We start from the raw sequence: 24,913 nt of genomic DNA on the forward strand, positions 1-24,913 counted from the left end.
AACCTTCTCCCGCCACCTCGTTAATGTGCTTCTCCAGAATTATACTCACTCTTTTATGGATTGCAAAGTTACTGTCTTTTTTCGGTTTTTGTATGGGTTCTTGATGTTATATGATGGGATTATAAGTTGCACTTTGTGGAAGTTAGAACCTGGAAATTGGCAATATTCTTGCTTATATGTTTGTGTAATCTGGAATATCAGAGGTTGTGGTCATTTTAGGATTATTGTGAAAAATTTATGCATACACAATGACATTGTGACTTGTGAGAGGGGATGCTTGATTCATATTGTTTGATTCACAATGACATTGTGACTTGTAAGATATTTAAGGCATGTGGAATTGCTTGATTCATACTGTTTTGGACAATTGAGATCATTTTCAGGCACAAAAGAGTGGCTTTTCTTGAAACTGATGTCGGGCAGACGGAGTTTACTCCGCCTGGTCTTCTAGCACTAACTGTTATTGACAAAATAACTCCAGGTAAAATTTGTTTTTGTAACTTTATGTTTGTATGTTTTTGTTTTTGTTCTTGAGTGAAGTGGTTGTTTGGAATAGTTATTCTCACAACTGTCTCTCTGTTTGGTGCTAGATTTGACGATTCCATGCGTGAAAACTCCTGCAAGGTATGGTGCTTTAGTTCCATTCTTACTATTTTGTATTGATTGAAGCATGTGTACTTTTTTCATTCATTTTGGATACAACTGTATAAATGTAAATATTATAAACCTGGCAAAACTGGTGCATTGATTCTTATTTCTTGTAAACTGGCTTATTGACAGATTGCTTTTGCTAAGTTGGTTCAATTAAAAAAAAATGCAGGCTTCTATGGAAGTTGCATCTTGCTCATCTGACATTTTTTGTCGAAAAAACTAGACATGAATGATATGAGTTACAACATGAAGTTACTTATGAGGATCATTTGACATATATAATGTTTTTAATTTATTTTAAATGTGAATCCAAACTTTTCTAGTATAGTACTTTGGCTGTTTAGACTTTAGACTCACAGTCATGGATTCTTATCATGCTGTTCACATGCATCGAAATCATGTTATGTGTTGATATAGGTTCATATTTAGCCTCCTGAAGATGGATTTCTCTATTATATAGCAATGCAGCAGTATAAGTTATTTATTTTTAAATATAATTTCAGGTGCTTTTTCTTTGGTGACATATCCTCTAAAAGAGACCCAACAACTTATCTGGCTTATATAAAGGCCCTTTACGATCACTATATGGAAACAGAAATCCAGGGTGCAGGGCTACCGCTCGTCATAAATACCCCGGGCTGGGTAAAAGGTTTGTTCTTCTGTTTTCTTCCTCAAAATAAAAGTCCTGATGTTTCCGTTATAACTGCTGTTTCTAGCACATAGCAACATTCTATATTTTCTGTTCCAGGTATCGGTTATGAGATTCTGGTGGAAATGCTAAGATATATATCTGTTACACGTGTGGTTAAGCTTCAAAGATCGGTTCTCGCAAGGAACTTACCAGATGGGCCATTTTGGTTAGACGAGGGGGATGCTGATGCTGCCACAACTGTCATTGAGATCAATGCTCCTCCTCAGAACCATATAACTTCAATGTATGCTTCTCGTCTTCTTGATTTTGGACATGAGAGAGTTGGTTATGCATCTTACCCGAACTCAGCCTGTTTTGAAGTTCAATTTTACTCTCTATTCAAAATGTGTCGGTATGCTTAATCCCTACTAACTAATTTTCAGGGCGCCAATGCGAAAGGATGCACTTCTTCAACGGGATCTGCGACTAATGGCATACTTTAAGCAATGCTTTCCAAGTGATACAATTATCTCCACGATTAAGGAACTTTCTCATGCATTGGTTTCTCACCCTCCTTATGAGATTCCCATATCGAGCATCAAGATAAAACACCTCCATTGCCAGGTAGATCCAGCTTGTCAGTTCTTGAAATATTGATGCAGCAATCATTAGCATAGGAGTATCTTTCCTGATTACAGCAACTTGTTTCTCTCTATGTGAAGGATACTTAGGTTAAGGATACAGTAATATCGATACTTCATTTTGAGCCGTTGCTTCTTTTCCTTTTCAGGTGCAGGGCTGTATCGCCCCTTACTTATCTACGAACGTGCTCTCTACTAATTAGGATATACTACTTGAGTTGTAGTCGTATACTTATTTTACTATTGTTGGTGGCCTTTTATGGGTATAACGCATGTAGAAACGTAGATCATGGATAGTTGAACTGATTTTTACCTGCACATTTTATACAAATTTCTCAAGTTTATGACCAGGCTACCTAAGTTCTTGAATGAGTTCCATTTTTTTGCAGTATTTCAATATTACACATAAATATAGAAAGATTAAGTCCGTTTCTGTTCTCTAGCTTAAAGAAAGCTAAACTGCCTTCAACTTTTACATGCTCTTCTTCACTATCTTCTAAAGCATGTAAAACCTAAACTTTGCATACTGCCTATCATCATCGGAGTATATTTCCATCATGGTCAGAAGGAAAGGCTGCCTTCTGAGTCGGCTTTCTGGCTCGTCTGGCCTGCGAGTAGAGCGTCTATGACCTGAACATGTCATCCATTGCACCAAGATTCTTGAATCGGACTGAAAAGCTCCATTGCAACTTCACCTGAGCCACGAGCAATCAGGTACGTACGATCTAACGTGGAGAAAAGTAATGGAAAACAGAAGGGAAAGGAACTGCAAAAGGCAAGAAAAGGATTTGAGAGTGTTATATTGTAAATGATCGATATATTTCCCTATATGTTTCTACCTACATGACTCAGGTTCATGCATCCACTTTGGCGGTGAGAGGTTTCGTGCCTTGCCTAATCGCACGGAGATGCTCGGCTATCTCCATCAAAAGCTTAGCTCCTTCCTCTCCTATCTGGATGGTCTTAGCTGCATGCTTCAAGAAGCCACTGTCTGCTTCAACCACTCTCAACCTCTCCTTGATCATAGACACCTCTCTTGTAAGTACAGCTTTGTTTTGACCTCCTTCTACAAACATATCATTGTTTCAGTTTAAGTGACATAAATTAACCAAAAGGAAAAAAACAAGGGAAAATTGCCATATGAATCACGAAAGATGGTCAAATTCTGGTCCGTCCCACACTTTTCAAGAACTGAATTATAAATAATGAAGTTTGTAATTTTTCACAATCATCTCATCTGTCTTCTTTACAGTAACTCTCTTCCCTAGGGTGATACATGTTTATGTGTTGGGTGACGTGTTTAATATCGGCTGCCACATTATCGCGTATTTTGTCAGAAAGGAGACGGGATGTGATAATTGCAAAAATTGCAAACTTCGTGATTCATAATTTAGTTTTTGAAAAGTGTGGATGGACCAAAATTTGAGCATCTTTCATGATTTATTTGGCAATTTTCCCAAAAAACAATCTTGCTTGTACACATACCTTTGTCTTGGTCATCATTCTTGATTGCCTCCATCTCTGCGAAACTCGATTCTCTATCTGAACTCATCTTCTTCTCCAGATCAGTCAAAAGACCGAGAAGATACGACCGCTCCCCCTCAAAATCTAACGACGACTCTCCCTCCATAGGGCCCTGAGAAGGATCCTCGCACTCTCTCTGCTCACCACCATCCAAACTATTACAATCTGACAACCTCTCACTAAAACCCGACGAGTGAGACTTCATCTCCGGGAAATCATCATCAGCGTCAACTTCACAAATGTCGCTACCATACTTATTGATCGGCCCATATTTCATCCGGTAGACGTCGAGCTCAGAGCTGAGAGCCTTGACATCATCCTCCTTCTTGAAGAGCATGTCCCTCATGAGCTCCAAGGCCTCCTCGTCGTACTCCGCCTGCTCCTCCATCATCCGCTGGTACTGCAAGGCCTCCATTTGGATAGCCGCCTTCTCCTGCTGGATCCGAGTGATCATAGCCATCGCATTGTTGGCGGCCACAGCTGCAGCACTCCTCTCCTTGTCCAGCTCCATGTACACCGCCATCAGGGTGTCTTGGTCGAGATGGGCTTGCTTCTTGAGACGGTTGAGAACGTCGCTGTCGACCTCGTTGAGAGGGCTTATGTCGAGGGGCTCGACAAGAGTGTCGACTTTGTCGAAATTCAGTTTCTTGCTGCTCCTGCTCAGACTCAGCCATCTAGGACTCTCTTGAGCTGGATCGAACGGCGCCCCGAAATACTTGTTTGCTCTCATGTAATTCGGAGTTCTGTTTGGATCTTCGCCTAGATCCTTCGAGTCTTGCAAGAATGGCGTGATTGCAGCTCGAATGTCCTCTTTGCTAGCTGCAGCTCGCCATTATCAGTAGTCATGTTTTTTCATTTTGATCGTCTACAAAAATTAGTCTCGTTCCATTTATTGGTAAGTTACCTTCTCTAATGAGCTAGACTTATTTTCCAATAACAATATTGGTTAATGTCTTACCTTGATTATCAGCATCATTCTGTGCAGCGTCCAACTCGACGTCGGACATGAACTTAAGCTCAGTGTACCTCGACCGCGGCGTCTCTATCTGCCGGAGCTCGTCGTTCCTGTTCGTTAGCCACGACATCCGCGGAGACAACGTCTCCATCGCCCGGAGCTCGTCGTTTCTGCTCGCCATCCACGACATCCTAGGCGACGGCGCAGGAGCTAGAGATTTCGTCGACAAATTCCTCAAAAACTTCTTCGATGCCCTCATCGTCAGCGGCTCCCCGCAGCAAGAGCACCACGAATTCGGACCAGACCTGTCATCACCACCGACGTCGCCGCCATCCTTCTTCAGCCGCCTGAGCATCGTCCGCCTCTCGTCGTCCACGATGCGATCAATATCCTTGTTCAGGATATCGGCGACCGTCTTATACTTGTCGCAGTCGGAATCCTTCTCGGTGGCAAACGAGACGCTGCAGACCTGTGGTATGGATATATTTATTTGTTTTACGCATGAAGTTAGCTGATAATCTCTATATTACTCCCTCTGTATGGGACTTGTTTTCCTTTCTAAGATGTACCACTCAAAGTGACATGTATAGAAACATCGTTTTCTACTTTATTCTCTCCACTTTAACTCATAGGATAAACTGTTTTTTTTGGCAAAAATGAAACGCTTCACCTTAGATGGGACGGAAGTAGTACTCCCTCCGTCCCTTAAAAATAGACCAATTCTATTTAAGGAATCTTTTTTCTCTCTAATGAGGTGGGTTCCATTCTCCACTAACAATACTCCAATACATTTTCTTTTTATCTGTCACTTACTTTACCAATTTTGCATTAAAACCTGTGCTGATCCAAATATTGTCTATATTTTAGGGACGGAGTGAGTATTATTTAGCATTATCTTTATGATTTACTTCCATATCTATTAGGATTTTATTTGATCTATCTGTATCAAACCTGGCACATGGATCGGATATCGGAGAGCTTCTGGTGGACGCTGCAGTACCCGAGCGATGACACGTCGCGCTTGTGGATGTCGCAGATGGAGTCGTTGTAGTAGAAGCTAGCGGTGCGGTAGACGAGGACGTGGTCGATGCGGGTGCAGAGGAGGCAGGGGGTGCGGAGGCCGAAGAGGCGGGCGAACTCATTGGAGAAGAAGGCGAGGAGGCCGTCGACGAAGAGGAGGACGATCATGACCCACTCGAGGATCGCGGTGCGGAGGGCGTCGGGGAAGGACTCGAGAGGCTGTTCGAGGAGCCACTTCACCAGCTCAATCGGCATTTTGTTTCAGTGAATTAATGAAAAACTTTTTTAGAGAAATATTAGTTTGATAGGATCATGATTCATGAGTCGAACTGATGAGAGCAGGACTCAGATCTAGTGACTAGTCTCTCTCTCTCTACCTTTCCCCTTTTGCTCTCTCTCTCTCTCTCTGTCTCTCTCGATGTGATGCCTGGGTTTGGACAGTTGTTCGGAGATGGGAGTTTTGGTGTTTTTTTATGGTGGAAATAACTGATTTAACGGTCAGTCGTGGAAAGGACATTCTAAATTTAGGTTAGGGAGCATTTGTAGGGTATAGGATCGAGTAATCTTCATTAAATATTTTTGTGTTATATATAGCAAATTTGTTGAAAATCGTTTATAATTTTTGAATTGGGAGAAGATAAATTATGTTGACGAAAGGTTTGATTATTACACGACGTCGCCTAATATAACTAGCTACAAATAAGTATTTGCTATGTTCCAAATTAATTAATGCATTTCTGTTTGGCATGAGATTTAAAAAATTTATGTTTATGTGTAAAGGCTCTAGAGAGAATCAAGTAACATAAGAGATTGTCAAAAAAAAATATGAAGTAACTTGAGACGCAGAAAGTATAACTTTTATTTATAAGAACAGACTCGTTTTCAATTATAAGAACATTACTTTGACAATATCACACTAACCCAACGGACCTCCCCTTTCTTTCTGGGCTCTCTCTCCCTTCCCCTCCCACCTCTTCAACTCTCCTATGTATAAATGGGTGGCCGACACCAGACAAGCCCCCGCTGGAGCGAGGGTTTGGCCATATGCTGGTTCCATTAGTGACAGTAGGCAGAATAGGATATTCTTTGAGAGATTTTAGAAAAAGGGACCAAATTCATTAAAATACACACACATCACCCGCATCATAATATAAACAAGTACGTACGTAGGTTCTTAAACACAGTAAATCCATCTCCTCCACAATTACAATATACATTATACACTATCAATTAATAATCTTCAATCTTCAACAAAATATCATACCACCCCGGTATATTGAATTCCTCGAAAACTAAGGATCTACAATTGTGAGAGGATGTGAATGAATCCCTTGCACAAGAAAAATGAATCCAATAATCGCATTGTGAGCATGAGAAAGCCGCTTGATCTACCAATCCTGGAATGATTTTGTGGCAATGCCCACACTTCTCATTTCTTCCGTAGGCAAGCATCCGTGTAAGGGTGAGAGGATGAGAGTGACAAGGAATATCAAATTTGCCTCCGAACTTGACTTTGGACAAATAGCCAAGCGAGGGAATGCAGTTTACGTGGAAAGAGTAGTCACATTTTGCACAGTGGTAGAACCAATACTTGCACTCTATTCCTTCCTCACACACCTCGCATATGTCTTGATCACTACCAATACTATTACTAGTGATCAAATGCAGAGGATGTTGATCAAATTTACGAAAGTGAACCCTTTTTGGTAGTAAGGCGCACCTTATATGAATGTAGAAATCGCAGTTAGTGCACCTATAAACATCATGAATGAAGGAGCCGCGGGAACAACAACTGAGGGGGTAGGCCCTCGAATGGCGGGTGGTGCGAAAGAGAAGGTATTGGCTGTGTGAGCTGTGCTTTATAATGCTTGGGGCAGCCATGCACGACAGATCAACCATCAAGACACCTAAATCATCATCAGGAAAGTGATAGCAAGCTGCATTGCTAGGAAGAGAGCAGAAAACACAGAAAAATATTGAACTGAAGAACCATTTGTCCGGGTACAGACAAGGTTGTGCCTTAAATGCTTTGTTGCTCTCATCATTTGGAATCTCAAACTTGAGAACGGGGAGAAGGTCTGCACAGACTTTATGGGCATAAAAAGAGCAGCCACCAGTTTGTTGAGCGCATCTGTAAAATGGAGATGGAATAGTAATGGTTTGTGTGCATATATCACACACTAGAACTAGTTTGTGATTATACTTATAAGTATGATCCTCTTCCTCGTCACCAACTAGCATTAAAGGATGCTTGTGAAAATTCTCCATTGCAAGCTTCTTGTCTTCATCACCAATATTATGAGCTTGGTTTCTGTGGGAGTATGTACGGATCTCCAAACTTGGAAATGTGTCCAAGTCGTCGTGTGGCAGTTGGATCAACTCTAGCCTTGTTTCTGCAATGAAGGTATAGTATTATTAGTATGAGTCGACTGCATTAGTTATACACGTATTGATCCTTACGTACTGGATTGAATCTTCTGGAGTCCACATTTGACATGAGAAAATCTCACAGTTTGGGGGCAAAAATAGATGGCGTTATGGGAAAGAAGCAAGGGTTTGTCACAAACTATGCACTCAATCATTCGGACAGTAATAGAATAAGCAAGAAGGTAGGGTTCAGGATCAGAGGAGAGAATGAGAGCGGTAGGCAGTATGGTGCAGGCTTGATGAATCCAGAAATTACAGAGTTGGCACGAGAAGAAGAAACCATCATGTCGCTCCCCACAGGCATCGCACAAAGACAAAATATCTCTACAGTGAGCCACGAGCGGGTGAGGTGGATGGCTCTTGTGTTTGGTTATGATCTCAACACCATCCACTGCTGCCAAAGGATGCATTTCAAAATCGCAATCCTCACATTTGTATGTGAAATTGGGACTTCCTTCTTGGAGACAAAGGGTGTGGACTTTATGTCGCGGCTTATGATTGGGATGGATAGTTTTTTGTTGGAATTTATGCGCACATGATTCGTGCAGAAAAAAATCACAAGCAGCAATGGTGCAAGTGTAGGAGGGAGCAGATAGAATTGGCAAACCACAAATTTTGCAAGAATGATAGTTATCAGCTTCCATCTCATCTACTACAAAGGAAGTCATTGGATGAGGATGACTGAAATGCCTATCACCCTCCATACCAACTGTGATTCAAAAAAACACACAGAGAGAGAGGTGCTGTTAAAACATTGACAAGTGACAAAAACTTCGAGTAAAAGAGATTAACTCAAAATACCAACCTAAGGTAAGAGCAGTCGACGAAATGCGGAAATGCTTGTGAATAATTTCCCTCTTCAGTGATGCATGCAATTGAATGTGAGTGAGGAGAAGATGTGTTAAGACATGCCAACAACTTCCATTATATATACATGAATGTTTTAGATGGAGTTGGAGTATATATACTTGACTTGGCTAGTAGGCTAAGAATATCAATTGAATATCACTACAACGATAAGGGAATGTTTACTACACTTATTACCCTTATTCTTTATTAGGCTTTTCTTTTTAGCCCATGATTTATGAAAACAATTAGGTAGCTAGTGCAAAAAGAATAATATAGGTGGTAAAATAAAATGGAAAGAATAAAGTACAAGAATTAAAAAGGTTGATTGTTGCCTAAAATTAAATAAAATGACACAGTTACGGTGGAATGTAAAAAAAAAGAATAGAGGTTGTATTATATATAATGTAAGAAATGTGTCATTTTCAGAATGTGAATGCCAGTAGGAATCAACTATTGTGCTCAACAGAGAATATATGTTACTATTAAATTGTACTCACTATCCTCTTAAAGCAGCTCATTTTCCTTTTTGAGATATCTTGAGCATATTTTCGAAAATGTGCACACTATCATGTCTATTTTTATTATTTGTCAACTCACAAAACAACTCTGCATAAAATCATTTTCAAATATATTCTATTATAAAAATTTTGTGTGAGCTGGCTACATAGTTTTATTTCTATATATAGAGCTTTGAGTAGAGAAAGAATACATAAATTAATAATTTTAATTAAAATAGTTTATTAATATTTGAAAATCTAAATTTTAAATATAATGTCATAAAATTAAATCTGATATTGAAATAAAGAGATAAAGTGAAGGATGACAAAGGGAAGAAGAAAATGAATTTAAAATAATATCAGATTGAGAAAGTGAAAATTCTGTAAAGACGAAATTACCCAGTCCCCAAAAGGGCATTTCCGGGTGAAAAAAATGCAAAATGACTGATTTTGAAATAAACCCTTAGTCCAGAGACTACTGTAGATATTTTTAAAGTCTGAGGACAATTGACGAAATAAACTCATAGTTCAGGGACCATTTTTGTCGCTCTACATATTCCAACCTAAGACTTTTAGTTTTAGCATCAACTATTCTATCACTGGACTAATTCATAAAATATTCATTCTTTCTAGGTTTTAGTCCCCGTGTAACCAAGTGGATATTGTTACATTGGTCAAGAATTATCGTATGAATTAAATGTCTTCAATATACTCACAAGTTGTACACTATTATGTCTATGTTTTGTCATCTAATAGGTCTAAGACTCGTAATATAAGTCTCTTAGTATAATATAGTTTGTACTCCGATGTTGTAGATATATTTTACACTCCCTTATTCTTAAAAAAACAGACTAATGTTACTCTTTTGAGCCGTTTCTCGAAATTAGACCAAACTTAAATATGAAAGATATTAACCAATTATAAGCTACTAATAATGTGGACCCTACAAATCCACTAACTAATACTATTTCACTATCTTTTTCTTTCTTCTTCTTTTACTTTTTCACATCTCTCTTACTTAATTAATTGCATATTAAAACTCGTACTATCATTTACAAGTTTATTTTGTTTTTTTAGGACTCTTACTTAATTGATTGCATATTAAAACTCATACTATCATTTGCAAGTTTATTTTGTTTTTTAAGGACGGAGTTAATTTATTTTTTAAGGACGGAGTTAGTATAATTGATTTGAGTAAATTTATAAAAAGACAATAATGTGTTAATTTGTTTCTTTTCAAAAGTCGTATCTGACGTCACTTATTAAATTTTTCTGTAATCAAATAAGATGTGGATATCCACCTAAATATTTGATCCTCAATAAAATACTCTCACATTTGTAGCTATATAGTATATACAAGTTTCATAAAATATTGAAATTTTTGTTACTAGTGGTACTTAAGCAGATGTCGAGGTAGCTGGTTTATATCCTTTTCATAAAATTATAAAAATGTTATAAAGTGTGTAAGTTGGGTAAGCAGTAGAAATGTTAATATATGAGACTAAAGATCTCTTATTTGAATCCTTTGTATTGCAACCTTTAAATTTAATTTATTTACTCATCTAAAATAAATAAATAAAAATATTATACAAATTTCAATAATAATTAAAAAGATTAAAAACTATTATACAAGAAAGTCTGCCCCTTTATTCTTGAGTGAAAGACAAGAATTCGATAATATCATAGTAACAAATAACAATATATACTATTATATGGAACCATCGACTAAGTAATGATTTATGCTACTAAAAGATGTTAATTAGTCTATTTGCTTGCTTCATGGATTTGGTATCTATTAATGAATTTTTAATTTCTAAAGTTGTAATATATTGCAAATAAAAATATATAAAGTTATTAATGACTTTTCTCTTTACAATTAGTGAGTATATGTTACTTAGTCTATTAGCTTGCTTCAAGGATTTGATATCTACTAATGGATTTTTAATCTCTAAAGTTGTACGTATATGGCAAAGTAAAAAAAGTTAAAAGAATTATTGTCTTTAATTACTTTGATTTCTAAAGTTGTATATATTGCAAATAAAAAATATAAAGATATTAATGACTTTTCTCTTTACAATTAGTATATGCTATTTAGTCTATTAGCTTGCTTCAAGGATTTGATATCTACTAATGGATTTTTAATCTCTAAAGTTGTACGTATATGGCAAAGTAAAAAAAGTTAAAAGAATTATTGTCTTTAATTACTTTGATTTCTAAAGTTGTATATATTGCAAATAAAAAATATAAAGATATTAATGACTTTTCTCTTTACAATTAGTATATGTTATTTAGTCTATTAGCTTGCTTCAAGGATTTGATATCTACTAATGGATTTTTAATCTCTAAAGTTGTACGTATATGGCAAAGTAAAAAAAGTTAAAGAATTATTGTCTTTAATTACTATTAATAACAATAGAAATACACATATTTTAATGAAAAATTGGTAAGTAAGAAATTGGTAAGATATTTATATAACACACCCTATATTTTAGTTTTAAAAAATTAAATATTTTAACTAAAACAAAACACATAATATTGTCTATATGATTCCAAATATGAGCATAATTAAAAATTCAAAATAATAAAGATTATATCCAATTAATATACTTTATTGATATAAAACAAATTAGAGAACAAATAATAAATTATTTGAGTATTCAATCATAAGGAACAATTGTAAACAGTTCACGAAAACAGAACTTCAAGGCAGAATAACGAAAAATGAAGGCAGAATAGCGAAAAATGCACTTGGGAGGATTCGAACCTGGGTCTATGCTGTAGCAAATCCGCATTTTACCACTAGGCTATTTGCCATTTTGGGGGTACATTCGTACCCCCTTGTTCTTAACTAGATCCGTCACTGCGTAACGTGACCGGATGGTGATCTTCGCGCGAGTTGCTGTGACCAAACCTTCGACCTGCTCGAAGGAAAGCTCACGATTTGCCGGTTCTCGGACGTTCTCCGTTGGGCAGCAAATAAGGAACGAAAATTATACTTGATACTCAAGACAAGTTTAGGGAAAATATGCAATTCATTGATTCATTGATTGATTGATTTATACAATGATATAATCTCTCCTATTTATAATACTAGAATACTAATACCCTAACTTAATGAAAAAGAAACAAATATCTAAACAAATATGGAAAATATTTGGTGAATAAAGGAAAACTCAATAATTGGAAGATCATAAGAGATATGATCGTATCAACTCCCCCACGGTTGAAATCCACCTTGTCCTCAAGGTGGGAACCACGAAGCAATAAAGAGAGTTGAAAGCCGACTTTGGCGAGACATCTCCTCCTGGATCAAACACACACCGAACAGCTGAGCGTCCCTCTTCATGACCTCCATAAAAAATCAACAAAGGCGGACTGATGTGGTCATCCAAATTCAATGCTAAAATGGAAAGCTCTGCCACACATCCCTGAATGCGCAAACACGGCTTGTTATTTCGCGGAGGAATCAACCTAGCATCGGTGTCGAGCGATGTTGGTCGATGAATCATACTTGTAACATCACCTACATTCAAATCCATATAGATACAAGCCATTAATGGCAAACTCGTGTACGAACCATCTCCTTTCTTACCCAAATCTTTAGACTTTAATATTAGCTTCACCGATTGAGGCTCCATCTCTATGAACTCCTCCTCATCAAAAGTGGCCTTATTTTCATGATTATCATCATCTAATAGAGATGATTTTGATTCATCAGCCTCATCAAGAAAACTACCCATCCAGTTCGAGGAATAATTTTTTTCCATTTCCTAATGAGCATCCGATTCTCGATCAAGGCTTGAAGAATGGCTGTCGGGAATCAATTCGATTTCATAGCAAAATTCTTCATCCACCATCTTCCCTTCCGCTCGAAAATCCTCCTCTTCTTTTTCGCCACAAACACCTTCCAAAGAAACAATCTTTTCCATTTCTAATGAACTCTCTTGATTAAAAGAGAAAGAAGGATTCAACAATTTAAAGTAAAAGGGCGAGGAGAAGTTTGACTCTTGTTCAAAATCCTCTGTTTTCACTGATGCTTGATCATATTCCTCTGTTTTTTCTGATACTTGATCAAATTCCTCCATCTTTTCTTCAAACCCCATGATTTCAGGGTGCCAAGGTTGTGTGCTCGGGTGTGGGCTGCGCTGCTACCGGAAGTGATCGGTTTGTCGCCTGGGTGTATCCCAACAACTAGGCAGACACGGTGGTGGCTGATCATAATCCGAGTATCCTTGCGATGCACGGTGAGGCGGTGGTTCCCAACAAGAGGGCTGCCATGACCGGTATAGCAGTGGTTCCGGCAGCGGAGGAGCACGAGTTTCTCCAACACGGTGACTGGAAGTTTCGAAGGGCGGAGCCCAGCCAGTTGGACGACGCCTAGGCGCTCCCGAATCGAAATCCGCAGAGGATTGTAGTCTATACGCTGCTTTTGACGCATGCAAATTTTTCACACGGAGATCGATTTCTTCACATCGCGATTCCAGCCTGGACTCTAATTTGTCAAATCGGGCCATGATCTTCTCCAGCCCGGTGGAGAGAATCTCGCTCGATCCCTGGAAGGCGCGTGGCGGATTGCTGCCTTCCGAATTATCGCTCATGGACAGCCCCGATTGACCATCCCCGCGGCGGGTCATCGCCGACAAGCGACGCGACGGATCGGGTGGATCCAAGTGGTGTGAGACGTAGGGTGATTCTGGATCAGGCCACGACGGCGGACGGAGTACCTCCACCCGGCTGCTCGGAGGGTCCCAACAGGTTACACGGCGAGGTTGGACCGGCTGGTAGGGACGGAATGGCTGTGTGGCCTGAGGGAAGTTGTATTGACGACGGCGGTAGCCGGCGTAGTCGTATGACATGTCGACGGACTGAAGCGTGGGTGTGGTAGAGATGGTGGTGATGAGGCTGACTTTTTTTTTTTATATTGGTGATTTGTTTGGGGGATATGGATGAATGGAGACGGAGGATGAGCACGGAATGAAAGTACCAGCTGTTACGGACATCCTCCATAACGTGACCAGATTGCGATCTTCGCGCGAGTTGCTGTGACCAAACCTTCAACGTGCTCGAAGGAAAGCTCACGATTTGCCGGTTCTCGGACGTTCTCCGTTGGGCAGCAAATAAGGAACGAAAATTATACTTATACTCAAGACAAGCTTAGGGAAAATATGTAATTCATTGATTCATTGATTTATACAATGATATAATCTCTCCTATTTATAATACTAGAATACTAATACCCTAACTTAATGAACAAGAAACAAATATCTAAACAAATATGGGAAAGATATGGTGAATAAAGGAAAACTCAATAATTGGAAGATCATAAGAGATATGATCGTATCAATGACCCACTCGAGGATCGCGGTGCGGAGGGCGTCGGGGAAGGACTCGAGAGGCTGTTCGAGGAGCCACGTCACCAGCTCGATCTGCATTTTGTTTTAGTGAATTAATGAAAAGCTTTTTTAGAGAAATATTAGTTTATAGGATCATGATTCATGAGTCGAACTGATGAGAGCAGGACTCAGATCTAGTCACTAGTCTCTCTCTCTCGATGTGATGCCTGAGTTTGGACAGTTGTTCGGAGAAGGGAGTTTTGGTGTTTTTTTATGGTGGAAATAACTGATTTAACGGTCAGTCGTGGAAAGGACATTCTAAATTTAGGTTAGGGAGCATTTGTAGGGTATAGGATCGAGTAATCTTCATTAAATATTTTTGTGTTATATATAGCAAATTTGTTAAAAATCGTTTATAATTTTTGAACTATTTTATAATTTTTGAATTGGGAGAAGAGAAATTATGCTGACGAAAGGTTTGATTATTACACGACGTCGCCTAATATAACTAGCCACAAATAAGTATTTGCTCTATTCCAAATTAATTAATGCATTTCAGTTTGACATGAGATTTAAAAAATTTATGTGTAAAGGCTCTAGAGAGAATCAAGTAGGAATGAGCATAACACAATAGATTGTCAAAAAAAAAATGAAGTAACTTGAGACGCAGAAAGCAACTTTTATTTATAAGAACAAACTCGTTTTCAATTATAAGGACATTACTTTGACAATATCACACTAACCCAACGGGCCTCCCCTTTCTTTCTCGGCTCTCTCTCTCTCCCTTCCCCTCCCACCTCTTCAACTCTCCTATGTATAAATGGGTGGCCGACACCAGGCAAGCCCCCGCTGGAGCGAGGGTTTGGCCCTATGCTGGTTCCATTAGTGACAGTAGGTAGAATATGGATTCTTTTAGAGAGATTTTAGAAGAAGGGATAAAATTCATTAAATACACACACCTCACCCGCATCATAATATAAACAAGTACGTACATAGGTTCTTAAACACAGTAAATCCATCTCCTCCACAATTACAATATACATTATACACTATCAATTAACCTTCATTCTTCAGCAATGTCATACCACCCCGGTTTATTGACTTCCTCGAAAACTGAGGATGTACAATTGTGAGAGGATGTGAATGAATCCCTTGCACAAGAAAAATGAATCAAATAATCGCATTGTGAGCATGAGAAAGCCGCTTGATCTACCAATCCTGGAATGATTTTGTGGCAATGCCCACACTTCTCATTTCTTCCGTAGGCAAGCATCCGTGTAAGGGTGAGAGGATGAGAGTGACAAGGAATATCAAGTTTGCCTCCGAACTTGACTTTGGACAAATAGCCAAGCGAGGGAATGCAGTTTACGTGGAAAGAGTAGTCACATTTTGCACAGTGGTAGAACCAATACTTGCACTCTATGCCTTCCTCACACACCTCGCATATGTCTTGATCACTACCAATACTATTACTAGTGATCAAGTGCAGAGGATGTTGATCAAATTTACGAAAGTGAACCCTTTTTGGTAGTAAGGCACACCTTATATGAATGTAGAAATCGCAATTAGTGCACCTATAGACATCATGAAAGACGGTGCCACGGGAACAACAACTGAGGGGGTAGGCCCGCGAATGGCGGGAGGTGCGAAAGAGAAGGTATTGGCTGTGTGAGCTGTGCTTTATAATGCTTGGGGCAGCCATGCACGACAGATCAATCATCAAGGAATCTAAATCATCACCAGGAAAGTGATAGCAAGCTGCATTGCTAGGAAGAAAGCAGACAATACAGAAAAATATTGAACTGAAGTACCATTTGTCCGGGTACGGACAAGGTTGTCCCTTACATGCATTGTTGCGGACATCATTTGGAAACTCAAACTTGAGAATGGGTAGAAGGTCTGCACAGACTTTATGGGCAAAAAAAGAGCAGCCTTGTTGAGCGCATCTGTAAAATTGAGATGGAATAGTGATGGTTTGTGTGCATAGATCACACACTAGTTTTTTATAATAATAATTATGATCCTCTTCCTCATCACCAACTAGAATCAAAGGATGCTTGTGAACATTCTCCATTGCAAGCTTCTTGTCTTCATCACCAATATTATGAGCATGGTTTCTGTGGGAGTATGTAAGGATCTCGAAACTTGGAAATGTGTCCAACTCATCGTCGGGCAGTTGGATCAACTCTAGCCTTGTTTCTGCAATGAACGTATAGTATTATTAGTATGAGTCGAATGCATTAGTTATATACGTATTGATCCTTACGTACTGGATTGAATCTTCTGGAGTCCACATTTGACATGAGAAAATCTCATAGTTTGGGGGCAAAAGTAGATGGCGTTATGGGACATACGCAAGGGTTTGTCGCAAACTATGCACTCAATATTTCGGACATGGACAGGAATAGAATAAGCAAGAAGGTAAGGTTCAGGATCAGAGGAGAGAATGAGAGTGGTAGGCAGTATGGTGCAGTCTTGATGAATCCAGAAATCACAGAGATGGCACGAGAAGAAGAAACCTTCATGTTTCTCCCCACAGCAATCACACGGAGACAAAATCTGCCTACGAAGAGCCACGAGCGGGTGAGGTGGATGGCTCTTGTGTTTGCTTTTTATCTCAACACCAAACACTGCAGCTGCAGTCAGAGGATGCATTTGGTTATTGCAATCCTCACATTGGTATGTGAAATTGGGACTTCCTTCTTCGAGACGAAGCGTGTGATCATTATATCTCGGCCTATGATTGGGATGGATAAATTTTTGGTGGAATTTGTGTGCACATGATTCATGCAGAAAAAAATCACAAGCAGCAAAGGTGCAAGTGTAGGAAGGAGCAGATAGAATTGGCAAACCACAAATTTTGCAAGAATGAAAGTTATCAGAAACATCCGCTTCCATCTCATCTACAAAGGAAGCCAATGGATGAGGATGACTGAAATGCCTATCACCCTCCATACCAACTGTGATTCAAAAAAACAGAGAGAGAGAGGTTATGTTAAAACATTGACAAGTGACAACAACTTCGAGTTAAAGAGATTAACTCAAAAATACCAACCCTAAGGTAAGAGAAGTCGACGAAATGCGGAAATGCTTGTGAATAATTTCCCTCTTCAGTGATGCATGCAATTGAATGTGTATGTATTTATGCAATTGAATGTGAGTGAGGAGAAGATGTGTTAAGACATGCCAACAACTTCCATTATATATATGAATGTTTTAGATGGAGTTGGAGTATATATACTTGACTTGGTTAGTCGGCTAAGAATATCAATTGGATATCACTACAACGATAAGGGAATGTGTACTACACTTATTACCCTTATTCTTTATTAGGCATTTCTTTTTAGCCCATGGTTTATGAAAACAATTAGGTAGCTAAGTGCAAAAAGAATAATATAGGTGGTAAAATAAAATGGAGAGAACAAAGTACAAGAATTAAAAAGGTTGATTGTTACCTAAAATTAAATAAAATGACACAATTATGGTGGAATGTAAAAAAAAAATACGAATCACTTAACAAATGATAAAGGTTGTATTATATATAATGTAAGAAATGTTTATTTTCAGAATGTGAATGCCAGTAGGAATCAACTATTGTGCTCAACAGAGAATATATGTTGCTATTAAAATTGTACTCACTATCCTCTTAAAGCAACTCATTTTCCTTTTTGAGATATCTTGAGCATATTTTCGAAAATGTGCACACTATCATGTCTACTTTCTATTATTTGTCAACTCACAAAACAACTCTGCATAAAATCATTTTCAAATATATTCTATTATAAAAGTTGTGTGTGAGCTGGCTACATAGTTTTATTTCTATATATAGAGCTTTGAGTCGAGAAAGAATACATAAATTAATAATTTTAATTAAAATAGTTTATTAATATTTGAAAATCTAAATTTTAAATTTAGTGTCATAAAATTAAATCTAATATTGAAATAAAGAAATAAGGTGAAGGATGACAAAGGGAAGAAGAAAATGAATTTAAAATAATATCAGATTGAAAAAGTGAAAATTTTTGTTACCAGCAGTACTTGAGCAGATGTCGAGGTAGCTGGTTTATATCCTTTTCATAAAATTATAAAAATGTTATAAAGTGTGTAAGTTGGCTAAGCAGTAGAAAGGTTAATATATGATACTAGAGATCTCTGATTTGAATACAAATGATTTGAATCCTTTGTATTGCAATTGATTGTGAGTGATGTGTTAAGACATGCCAACAACTTGGAATATATATATGAATCATGTACAGTAGATATATACTTGACTTGGTTAGTCGCCCAAGTATATCAATCCAATATCACTACATCCACTTTGTTACTTATATTGTTCAAATCAACAATGCATTTTAAAGTCATGTTTTTAAGAAAATACAACAAATTAATGCTATCAGGGCATTAGACGATAAGGCACAACTCAATTGGCAGCAAGACACTTCTTCAGTTATGTACCATCCAATAAATCGGGAGTTCAAGTCATCATGTGGGTGGGTGAGTATAAATATAATAGGTTATGAGAATGATTGTAATCAGTTGTCTTAATTATACTTCGACGCCATTGATATATTTTTTATTGTATGAGTAATTTTTAAAAAAAATTCCATGTTGCATTCCTTTCGAAAACCGAGTCCATATTTGATTATTCAGTAATCAAGGTATGTTACTTTTTTCACCTCATTATAGAATACTCTCACATTTATTGCTAAAATATTCTGAGTAAGGTACTAAAAACTTGTACTCAAACCCAAATTATATTCGAAGAGTAATTCTTTTCTAAGGTAACAAAGTTTGCACCTTTATTCTCGAGTATATTAAACAAACAAATATTCGATAGTATTATTTGGCATTGTTGACCAAGTAAAGTTTTATAAAATCAAGAAATATGCTAGTTAGCTAGATTAGGTATATACTAATCAAAATTTTAATTTCTAAAGTTGCACGTATCTAGGAAATAAATATTTTTACTTCTTCTACCTCAAGAATTGTTTTATTTTTGGGCTCTGTTACCTCTGTTTTTAGAAGAGTTTCTAAACAGAAGATGTCCCATTTTGGGGCTTTTCCGATGCTAACATCTTCCATAGCTCCATATCATTCAGCATTTTGATTAGAAGATTGTGGGTTATTGGTCACACACGAATTATGGCCGAATTCCGGATTTTCCCAAGTTTTAATAAATTCGTGATGTTATTTTGAGACAGTACCTTAGACCATCTCCAATCGTGCTTGAAAATGCAAAATGAAGTTAAGAATCTCCTCCAACCGTGTGCCAAATGTATATTTGCATTTTCATAACCGTAAAATTGTTCAATTTTAGTGTATTTTGGAAAATGAGAAAGAGAACAAAAGAAAGTCACATCATCAATGTGACTCGTCTTCAAATACCTTTGAATTAAATTGTCCAAGACTTTTACATATGTTCCACCAACAATCAATAAAATATGGAGTAATATAATCTAACTTACAAAAAACTAGAAATTGGAGAAAGTGCATTGAAAAGGATATAATCTAAACTCACAATATATATTATTGTCATAAAAACTAGGCAAACCCAAACTCATTACTATAACAATTACTCCCTCCGTATCTGAAAGTTTGTCCCATTTTTCTATTTTCGTCCGTCTCACAAAATTTTTCTCATTTCATTTTTTACCATTTTTGGTAGTGGACCCCATATTCCACTAACTCATACCTACTCACATTTTATTATAAAACTAATATATACAAGTAGAACCCATGCTAACTTTTTCAACTCGATTTTCATTACATTTCTTAAAACTCGTGCCGGATCAAAAGTGGGACGATATTTGGGGGACGGTGGAAGTAATTCATTAAATACGCACACCTTATCCTCGTCACAATATAACAAGTACTTGCGGTTTCTTATACACATCAAATCTATCTCATCCACAATTACAATATACAGTATAGGGGTAGTGATAAAATGCAAACCTATCTATTGTACAAACTCCAAACTATGATCTAGACCGTTAGAAAATGTTAACAGATGATTAAAATACATCAACAGAAAATGTCAACACAACATCAACCGTTGACATTGTGTTGACATTTTTTGTTGATATAATTTTGTCATCTGTTGACATTTTCTAACGGTTCAAATCATAGTTTGGAGTTTGGACGATATTTAGAGTTTGCATTCGATTACATCCCGTACAGTATAATACTACTATCAATTAATCTTTAGTCTTTAACAAAACCATACAACTCATGTTAATCGATTTCCCCAAAAACCAAGGATTTGCAATTATGAGACGATGTGAATGAATCCCTTGCACAAGAAAAATGAATACAATAACCGCATTGTGAACAGGAGAAAGATACTTGATCTACCAATCCCGGAATGATTTTTTGGCAATACTCACACTTCTCATTTCTTCCGAAAGTAAGCATCCGTTTTAAGTGTGAGAGGATGAGAGTGGCAAGGAATACTAAATTTACCTCCAAACACTTTGGATAAATAGCCAAGCGAGGGAATGCAATTTACGTGAAAAGAGTAGTCACATTTAGCACAGTGGTAGAACCAATACTTGCACTCTATACCTTCCTCGCACACCTCGCATGTGTCATGATCACTACCACTACTATTACTAGTACTGGCAGTGATCAAATGAAGAGGATGTTGATCGAATTTAAGAAATTGAACCGTTTTTTGTAGTATGGTGCACCTTATATGAATTTAGAAATTGCACAGAGTGCACTTGACATCAAACATGATGGAGCCGCGGGAACAACAACTGATGGGAAAGGCCTTTGAATGGCGGGTGGTGTGAAAGAGAATGTGTTGGTAGTGTGAGCTGTGCTTTAATATGCTTGGGGTAGCCATGCACGACAAATCAACCATGAAGGGGATATCATGCAAAGGAAGATAAGCCCAAGGAAAGAAGTAGCAAGTTCCATTGCAAGGAAGACAACACCATCTACAGTAAAATATTGAATTGAAGAACCATTTAGCCGGGTCTGGACATGGTTCTACCATCCATTCACCGGCAAGAGTTGCAAATGCAAACTTGATAATGGGGAGGTTTGTACAGACTTCATGGACAAGGAAAGAGTACCCGCCTTGTTGAGCGCATCTGTAAAATCGAGATGGAATAGTAATAGTTTGTACGTATAGATCACACACTAGTTTTTTATAATCATGATCCTCCTCATCATCACCAGCTAGCTAGGACCAAAGGATGCTTGTGGAAAATCTCAATTGCAAGCTTCTTGTCTTCATCACCAATATTATCAGCTTTGTTTCTCTGCGAGTATGTACGAATCTCCAAACTTGGAAATGTGTCAAACTCGACATCTGGCAGTTGGATCAACTCCAACCTTGTTTCCGCAATCAATGAATATAGAGTTAATAGATATTACTACATTTGTCCAAAAATATTAGATAAAGGTGTATTTGACAAGGGTTTTAATGCACAATCAGTAAAGTAATTATTCTGGTATGCCGCGATATTGATGGTATTTGTCCCAATAAATATTTTCTTCAAATAGATAAAAACAAGATAGGCAAATCAAATTTCGAACAACCAAGCTCTTTAATAAGTAATTAATTTATTAAAGTCACAATACAAACAAGTGCGTACAGTTTCTTAAACACAGTAAATCCACCTCCTACACAATTTCAATACATATCAATTAATCTTGTAGGTTTACAATCACCAATATCATACACCTCCTGGTTATCCATTTCCCAGAAAACAGTGTAATAACAATTATGAAAAATAAAGAATGAATACCTTGCACAAGAAAAATGAATCCAATAATCGCATTGTGAGCATGAGAAAGCCGCTTGATCTACCAATCCCGGAATGATTTGGTCGCAAAACCCACACCTCTCATTTCTTCCGAAAGTAAGCATCCGTTTGAGGGTGAGAGGATGAGAGTGGCAAGGAATACTAAATTTGCCTCCGAACTTGACTTTGGACAAATAGCCAAGCGAGGGAATGCAGTTTACGTGGAAAGAGTAGTCACATTTAGCACATCGGTAGTACCAATACTTGCACTCTATACCTTCCTCACACACCTCACAGATGTCATGATCACTACCAGTAGCAGTGATCAAATGAAGAGGATGTTGATCGAATTTACGAAATGAAACCTTTTTTGGTAGTAAGGCGCACCTTATATGAATGTAGAAATTGCACATGGTGCACTTATAGACATCAAAACGGGTAGAACCGCGGGAACAACAACTGATGGGGAAGGCCATCCAAAGGCGGGAGGTGCGAAAGAGAATGTGTTGGCTGTGTGAGCTGTGCTTTATAATGTATGGGGCAGCAGTGCACGGCAGATCAATCGTCACCGGAAAAGAACCATCAGGCGAAGAAAGGTTGTAGCAAGGTGCACTGCTAGGTAAACAGCAGCAAATGCAGAAATATATTGAACAGAAGAACCATTCGTCCACGTGCGAACAAGGTCGTGCCTTAACTACTTCATTGCCGTGACCATCTGGAATCACAAACTTGACAATGGAGAGAAGCTGAACGCATACTTTATGGGCAAGGAAAGAGCATCCTTCTTGAGTGCATCTGTAAAATTGATATGGAATAGTAATGGTTCGCATGCATATATCACACACTAGTTTTTTATAATTATAATTATAATTATAATTATGATCCTCTTCCTCATCACCAACTAGGATCAAAGGATGCTTGTGCAAAATCTCAATTGCACGCTTGCTATCTTCATCACCAATATCATCTATTTGGTTTCTCTGCGAGTATGTACGGATCTCCAAACTTGGAAATGTGTCAAACTCATCGTCCGGCAGTTGGATCAACTCCAGTCTTGTTTCTGCAATGAATGAATGCATAGTTAATAGTAGATATTTTTATTATCATAATATATGAAGTTAGATACGATCCTTACGTACTGGATTGAATTTTCTCGAGTCCACATCTGACATGAGAAAATATGTGTGTACTAGGACAATAATAGATGGCATTATTGGTGGGAAAAAGGGTTATTCTGCAAACTATGCACACAATAGATGGAATACTAAAAGGAGAATATATGAGAAGTAAAGGCAGAGGATGAGAGGGGAGAGTGAGAGCAGAGGGCAGTATTGTGCAGTCTTGATGAATCCAGAAATTACATTGTTGGCAGCAGAAGAAGAAACCATCATGCATCTCTCCACAGGCATCGCAAAGAGACAAAGTCTCTCTGCAAATAGCCACGAGCGGGTGAGACGGATGGCTCTTGTGTTTGCTTTTGATCTCAACACCATCCACTGCATAGAGAGGATGCATTTCCAAATTGCAATCCTCACATTTGTAACTGAAATGGTGACTATTTCCTTCTCGGAGACAAAGCATGTGGCGGCCATGACTAGGATGGATGAATTTTTTGCGGAATTTGTGCGCACATGATTCGTGCAAAAAAAAATCGCAGGCGGCAATGGTGCAAGTGTAGGAGGGAGCAAATAGAATTGGCAAACCACAAATTTTGCAAGAATGAAAGTTATCAGTAACATCGGCCTCCATTTCATCTAGAAAAGAAATCAATGGATGAGGATGACTGAAATGTCTATCACCCTCCATACCAACTATGATTCAAACAAAGAAAAAGAGATAGGTGTTAAATTTTGGACAAGAACTTCAAATATATATATGTATGTCTTAGATGGATTAATGATGCATATATACTTGACGTAGTTAGTTGGCCAAGCTAGCTGGATTGTATCCTTTTCATAAAGGTCTTATTAAAAATATATAAAATCCAATATAATACTATAAAAGATAGTTGAAGCCAGGAGACAGGACTAAAGGTTCTAAAACTTGTAGCTAAATTCAAAATATGTTGCATAACAAGAGTATTTAATTTTAAGCAACAAAGTGATCTGCACCTTTATTCTATAGTGAAAGAAAAGGATTCGATAATATGACTTTATTGAATGGCAATATTATTATTTGGCATCTTTGACTAAGTAAAGATTTATATAGTACTAAAAGAGGTTAATTAGTCCATTGCTTGCTTCTTAGATTTGGTATCTACTAATGAAAACTATTAAATTTATATAGTTGTACGTATATGAAAAATAAAATTTTTAAAGATATTAATGACTCTTTTCTTTACATTTACGTTGAGTAAACATCAAGTGACTTTGTCGAGGTCCCACGATGGGGCCTGACGGTTTTCCGTCGGCGTTTCCGAATGCGGAAAGGCCTATTCTTGCCCATTGTTAACAGTTTGTCGGCGCGTTACCCGAACTTCCAGCATAGTTGGGACGCCGCCGACAAGCCTGGACTGTCACGACTAGTCAAGTGCACAACTGCAATTAGGCAGTTGGCATACGCAGGATGTGCCGACATGTTCGACGAATATCTTCACGTCGCCGACACCACTGGTCGCGATTGTCTGAAGAAGTT

General features: G+C 37.9%; 6 protein-coding genes across 6 annotated transcripts; 1 reads left to right on the forward strand and 5 right to left on the reverse strand.

Annotated features, from left to right (window-relative positions):
- Window positions 1-351: 351 nt before the first annotated feature.
- LOC121779242 (polynucleotide 5'-hydroxyl-kinase NOL9-like) lies at window positions 352-3,626 on the forward strand (the record flags this gene model as incomplete). The annotated part of the gene is made up of 7 exons (XM_042176559.1): window positions 352-481; window positions 591-624; window positions 1,155-1,300; window positions 1,400-1,586; window positions 1,726-1,906; window positions 2,489-2,961; window positions 3,488-3,626. Coding segments are annotated over 6 exons (747 nt in total), but the record flags the coding sequence as incomplete, so codon positions are not given.
- Window positions 2,778-5,316, reverse strand: LOC121779243 (probable myosin-binding protein 5). The gene is made up of 4 exons (XM_042176560.1): window positions 5,311-5,316; window positions 4,406-4,871; window positions 3,409-4,272; window positions 2,778-2,989 (listed from the first exon to the last, which is right to left on the reverse strand). The coding sequence occupies exons 1-4, from the start codon at window positions 5,314-5,316 to the stop codon at window positions 2,778-2,780; spliced, it is 1,548 nt and encodes a 515-aa protein (XP_042032494.1).
- A 10-nt stretch (window positions 5,317-5,326) lies between these two features.
- Window positions 5,327-6,050, reverse strand: LOC121779779 (probable myosin-binding protein 5). The gene has a single exon (XM_042177195.1). It carries the CDS (start codon window positions 5,675-5,677, stop codon window positions 5,348-5,350), a length of 330 nt encoding a protein of 109 aa, XP_042033129.1. The 5' UTR covers window positions 5,678-6,050; the 3' UTR covers window positions 5,327-5,347.
- A 379-nt stretch (window positions 6,051-6,429) lies between these two features.
- On the reverse strand, window positions 6,430-8,754 carry LOC121778579. Its single transcript, XM_042175948.1, has 4 exons — window positions 8,655-8,754; window positions 7,887-8,558; window positions 7,143-7,815; window positions 6,430-7,058 (listed from the first exon to the last, which is right to left on the reverse strand). Exons 2-4 carry the CDS (start codon window positions 8,551-8,553, stop codon window positions 6,653-6,655), a joined length of 1,746 nt encoding a protein of 581 aa, XP_042031882.1. The 5' UTR covers window positions 8,554-8,558; window positions 8,655-8,754; the 3' UTR covers window positions 6,430-6,652.
- Window positions 8,755-15,463: 6,709 nt separating this feature from the next.
- On the reverse strand, window positions 15,464-17,676 carry LOC121778667. The gene is made up of 3 exons (XM_042176058.1): window positions 17,584-17,676; window positions 16,799-17,488; window positions 15,464-16,727 (listed from the first exon to the last, which is right to left on the reverse strand). The coding sequence occupies exons 2-3, from the start codon at window positions 17,481-17,483 to the stop codon at window positions 15,592-15,594; spliced, it is 1,821 nt and encodes a 606-aa protein (XP_042031992.1). The 5' UTR covers window positions 17,484-17,488; window positions 17,584-17,676; the 3' UTR covers window positions 15,464-15,591.
- Window positions 17,677-21,703: 4,027 nt separating this feature from the next.
- On the reverse strand, window positions 21,704-24,122 carry LOC121779244. Its single transcript, XM_042176561.1, has 3 exons — window positions 23,419-24,122; window positions 22,283-23,339; window positions 21,704-21,866 (listed from the first exon to the last, which is right to left on the reverse strand). The coding sequence occupies exons 1-3, from the start codon at window positions 24,083-24,085 to the stop codon at window positions 21,704-21,706; spliced, it is 1,887 nt and encodes a 628-aa protein (XP_042032495.1). The 5' UTR covers window positions 24,086-24,122.
- Window positions 24,123-24,913: the final 791 nt, after the last annotated feature.

This window comes from Salvia splendens, chromosome 19 (assembly GCF_004379255.2).
Source record: "Salvia splendens isolate huo1 chromosome 19, SspV2, whole genome shotgun sequence".
NCBI lineage: Eukaryota > Viridiplantae > Streptophyta > Magnoliopsida > Lamiales > Lamiaceae > Salvia > Salvia splendens.

What these genes read in the sequence shown, in the direction of transcription:
- LOC121779243 (XM_042176560.1), bottom strand. An exon ending in GAATGATGCTGATAATCAAG is followed by an intron (nt 4,273 to 4,405) that starts GTAAGACATTAA and finishes GATAATGGCGAG; the next exon opens with CTGCAGCTAGCAAAGAGGAC. An exon ending in GAATGATGACCAAGACAAAG is followed by an intron (nt 2,990 to 3,408) that starts GTATGTGTACAA and finishes ATATGTTTGTAG; the next exon opens with AAGGAGGTCAAAACAAAGCT.
- LOC121779779 (XM_042177195.1), bottom strand. Translation starts at nt 5,677, where the DNA reads ATGCCGATTGAGCTGGTGAAGTGGCTCCTCGAACAGCCTCTCGAGTCC.
- LOC121778579 (XM_042175948.1), bottom strand. Translation starts at nt 8,553, where the DNA reads ATGGAGGGTGATAGGCATTTCAGTCATCCTCATCCAATGACTTCCTTT. An exon ending in ACTCCAGAAGATTCAATCCA is followed by an intron (nt 7,816 to 7,886) that starts GTACGTAAGGAT and finishes CCTTCATTGCAG; the next exon opens with AAACAAGGCTAGAGTTGATC. An exon ending in GATTTCTACATTCATATAAG is followed by an intron (nt 7,059 to 7,142) that starts GTGCGCCTTACT and finishes TAGTATTGGTAG; the next exon opens with TGATCAAGACATATGCGAGG.
- LOC121778667 (XM_042176058.1), bottom strand. Translation starts at nt 17,483, where the DNA reads ATGGAGGGTGATAGGCATTTCAGTCATCCTCATCCATTGGCTTCCTTT. An exon ending in ACTCCAGAAGATTCAATCCA is followed by an intron (nt 16,728 to 16,798) that starts GTACGTAAGGAT and finishes CGTTCATTGCAG; the next exon opens with AAACAAGGCTAGAGTTGATC.
- LOC121779244 (XM_042176561.1), bottom strand. Translation starts at nt 24,085, where the DNA reads ATGGAGGGTGATAGACATTTCAGTCATCCTCATCCATTGATTTCTTTT. An exon ending in ACTCGAGAAAATTCAATCCA is followed by an intron (nt 23,340 to 23,418) that starts GTACGTAAGGAT and finishes CATTCATTGCAG; the next exon opens with AAACAAGACTGGAGTTGATC. An exon ending in ATTCATTTTTCTTGTGCAAG is followed by an intron (nt 21,867 to 22,282) that starts GTATTCATTCTT and finishes TGCGGAAACAAG; the next exon opens with GTTGGAGTTGATCCAACTGC.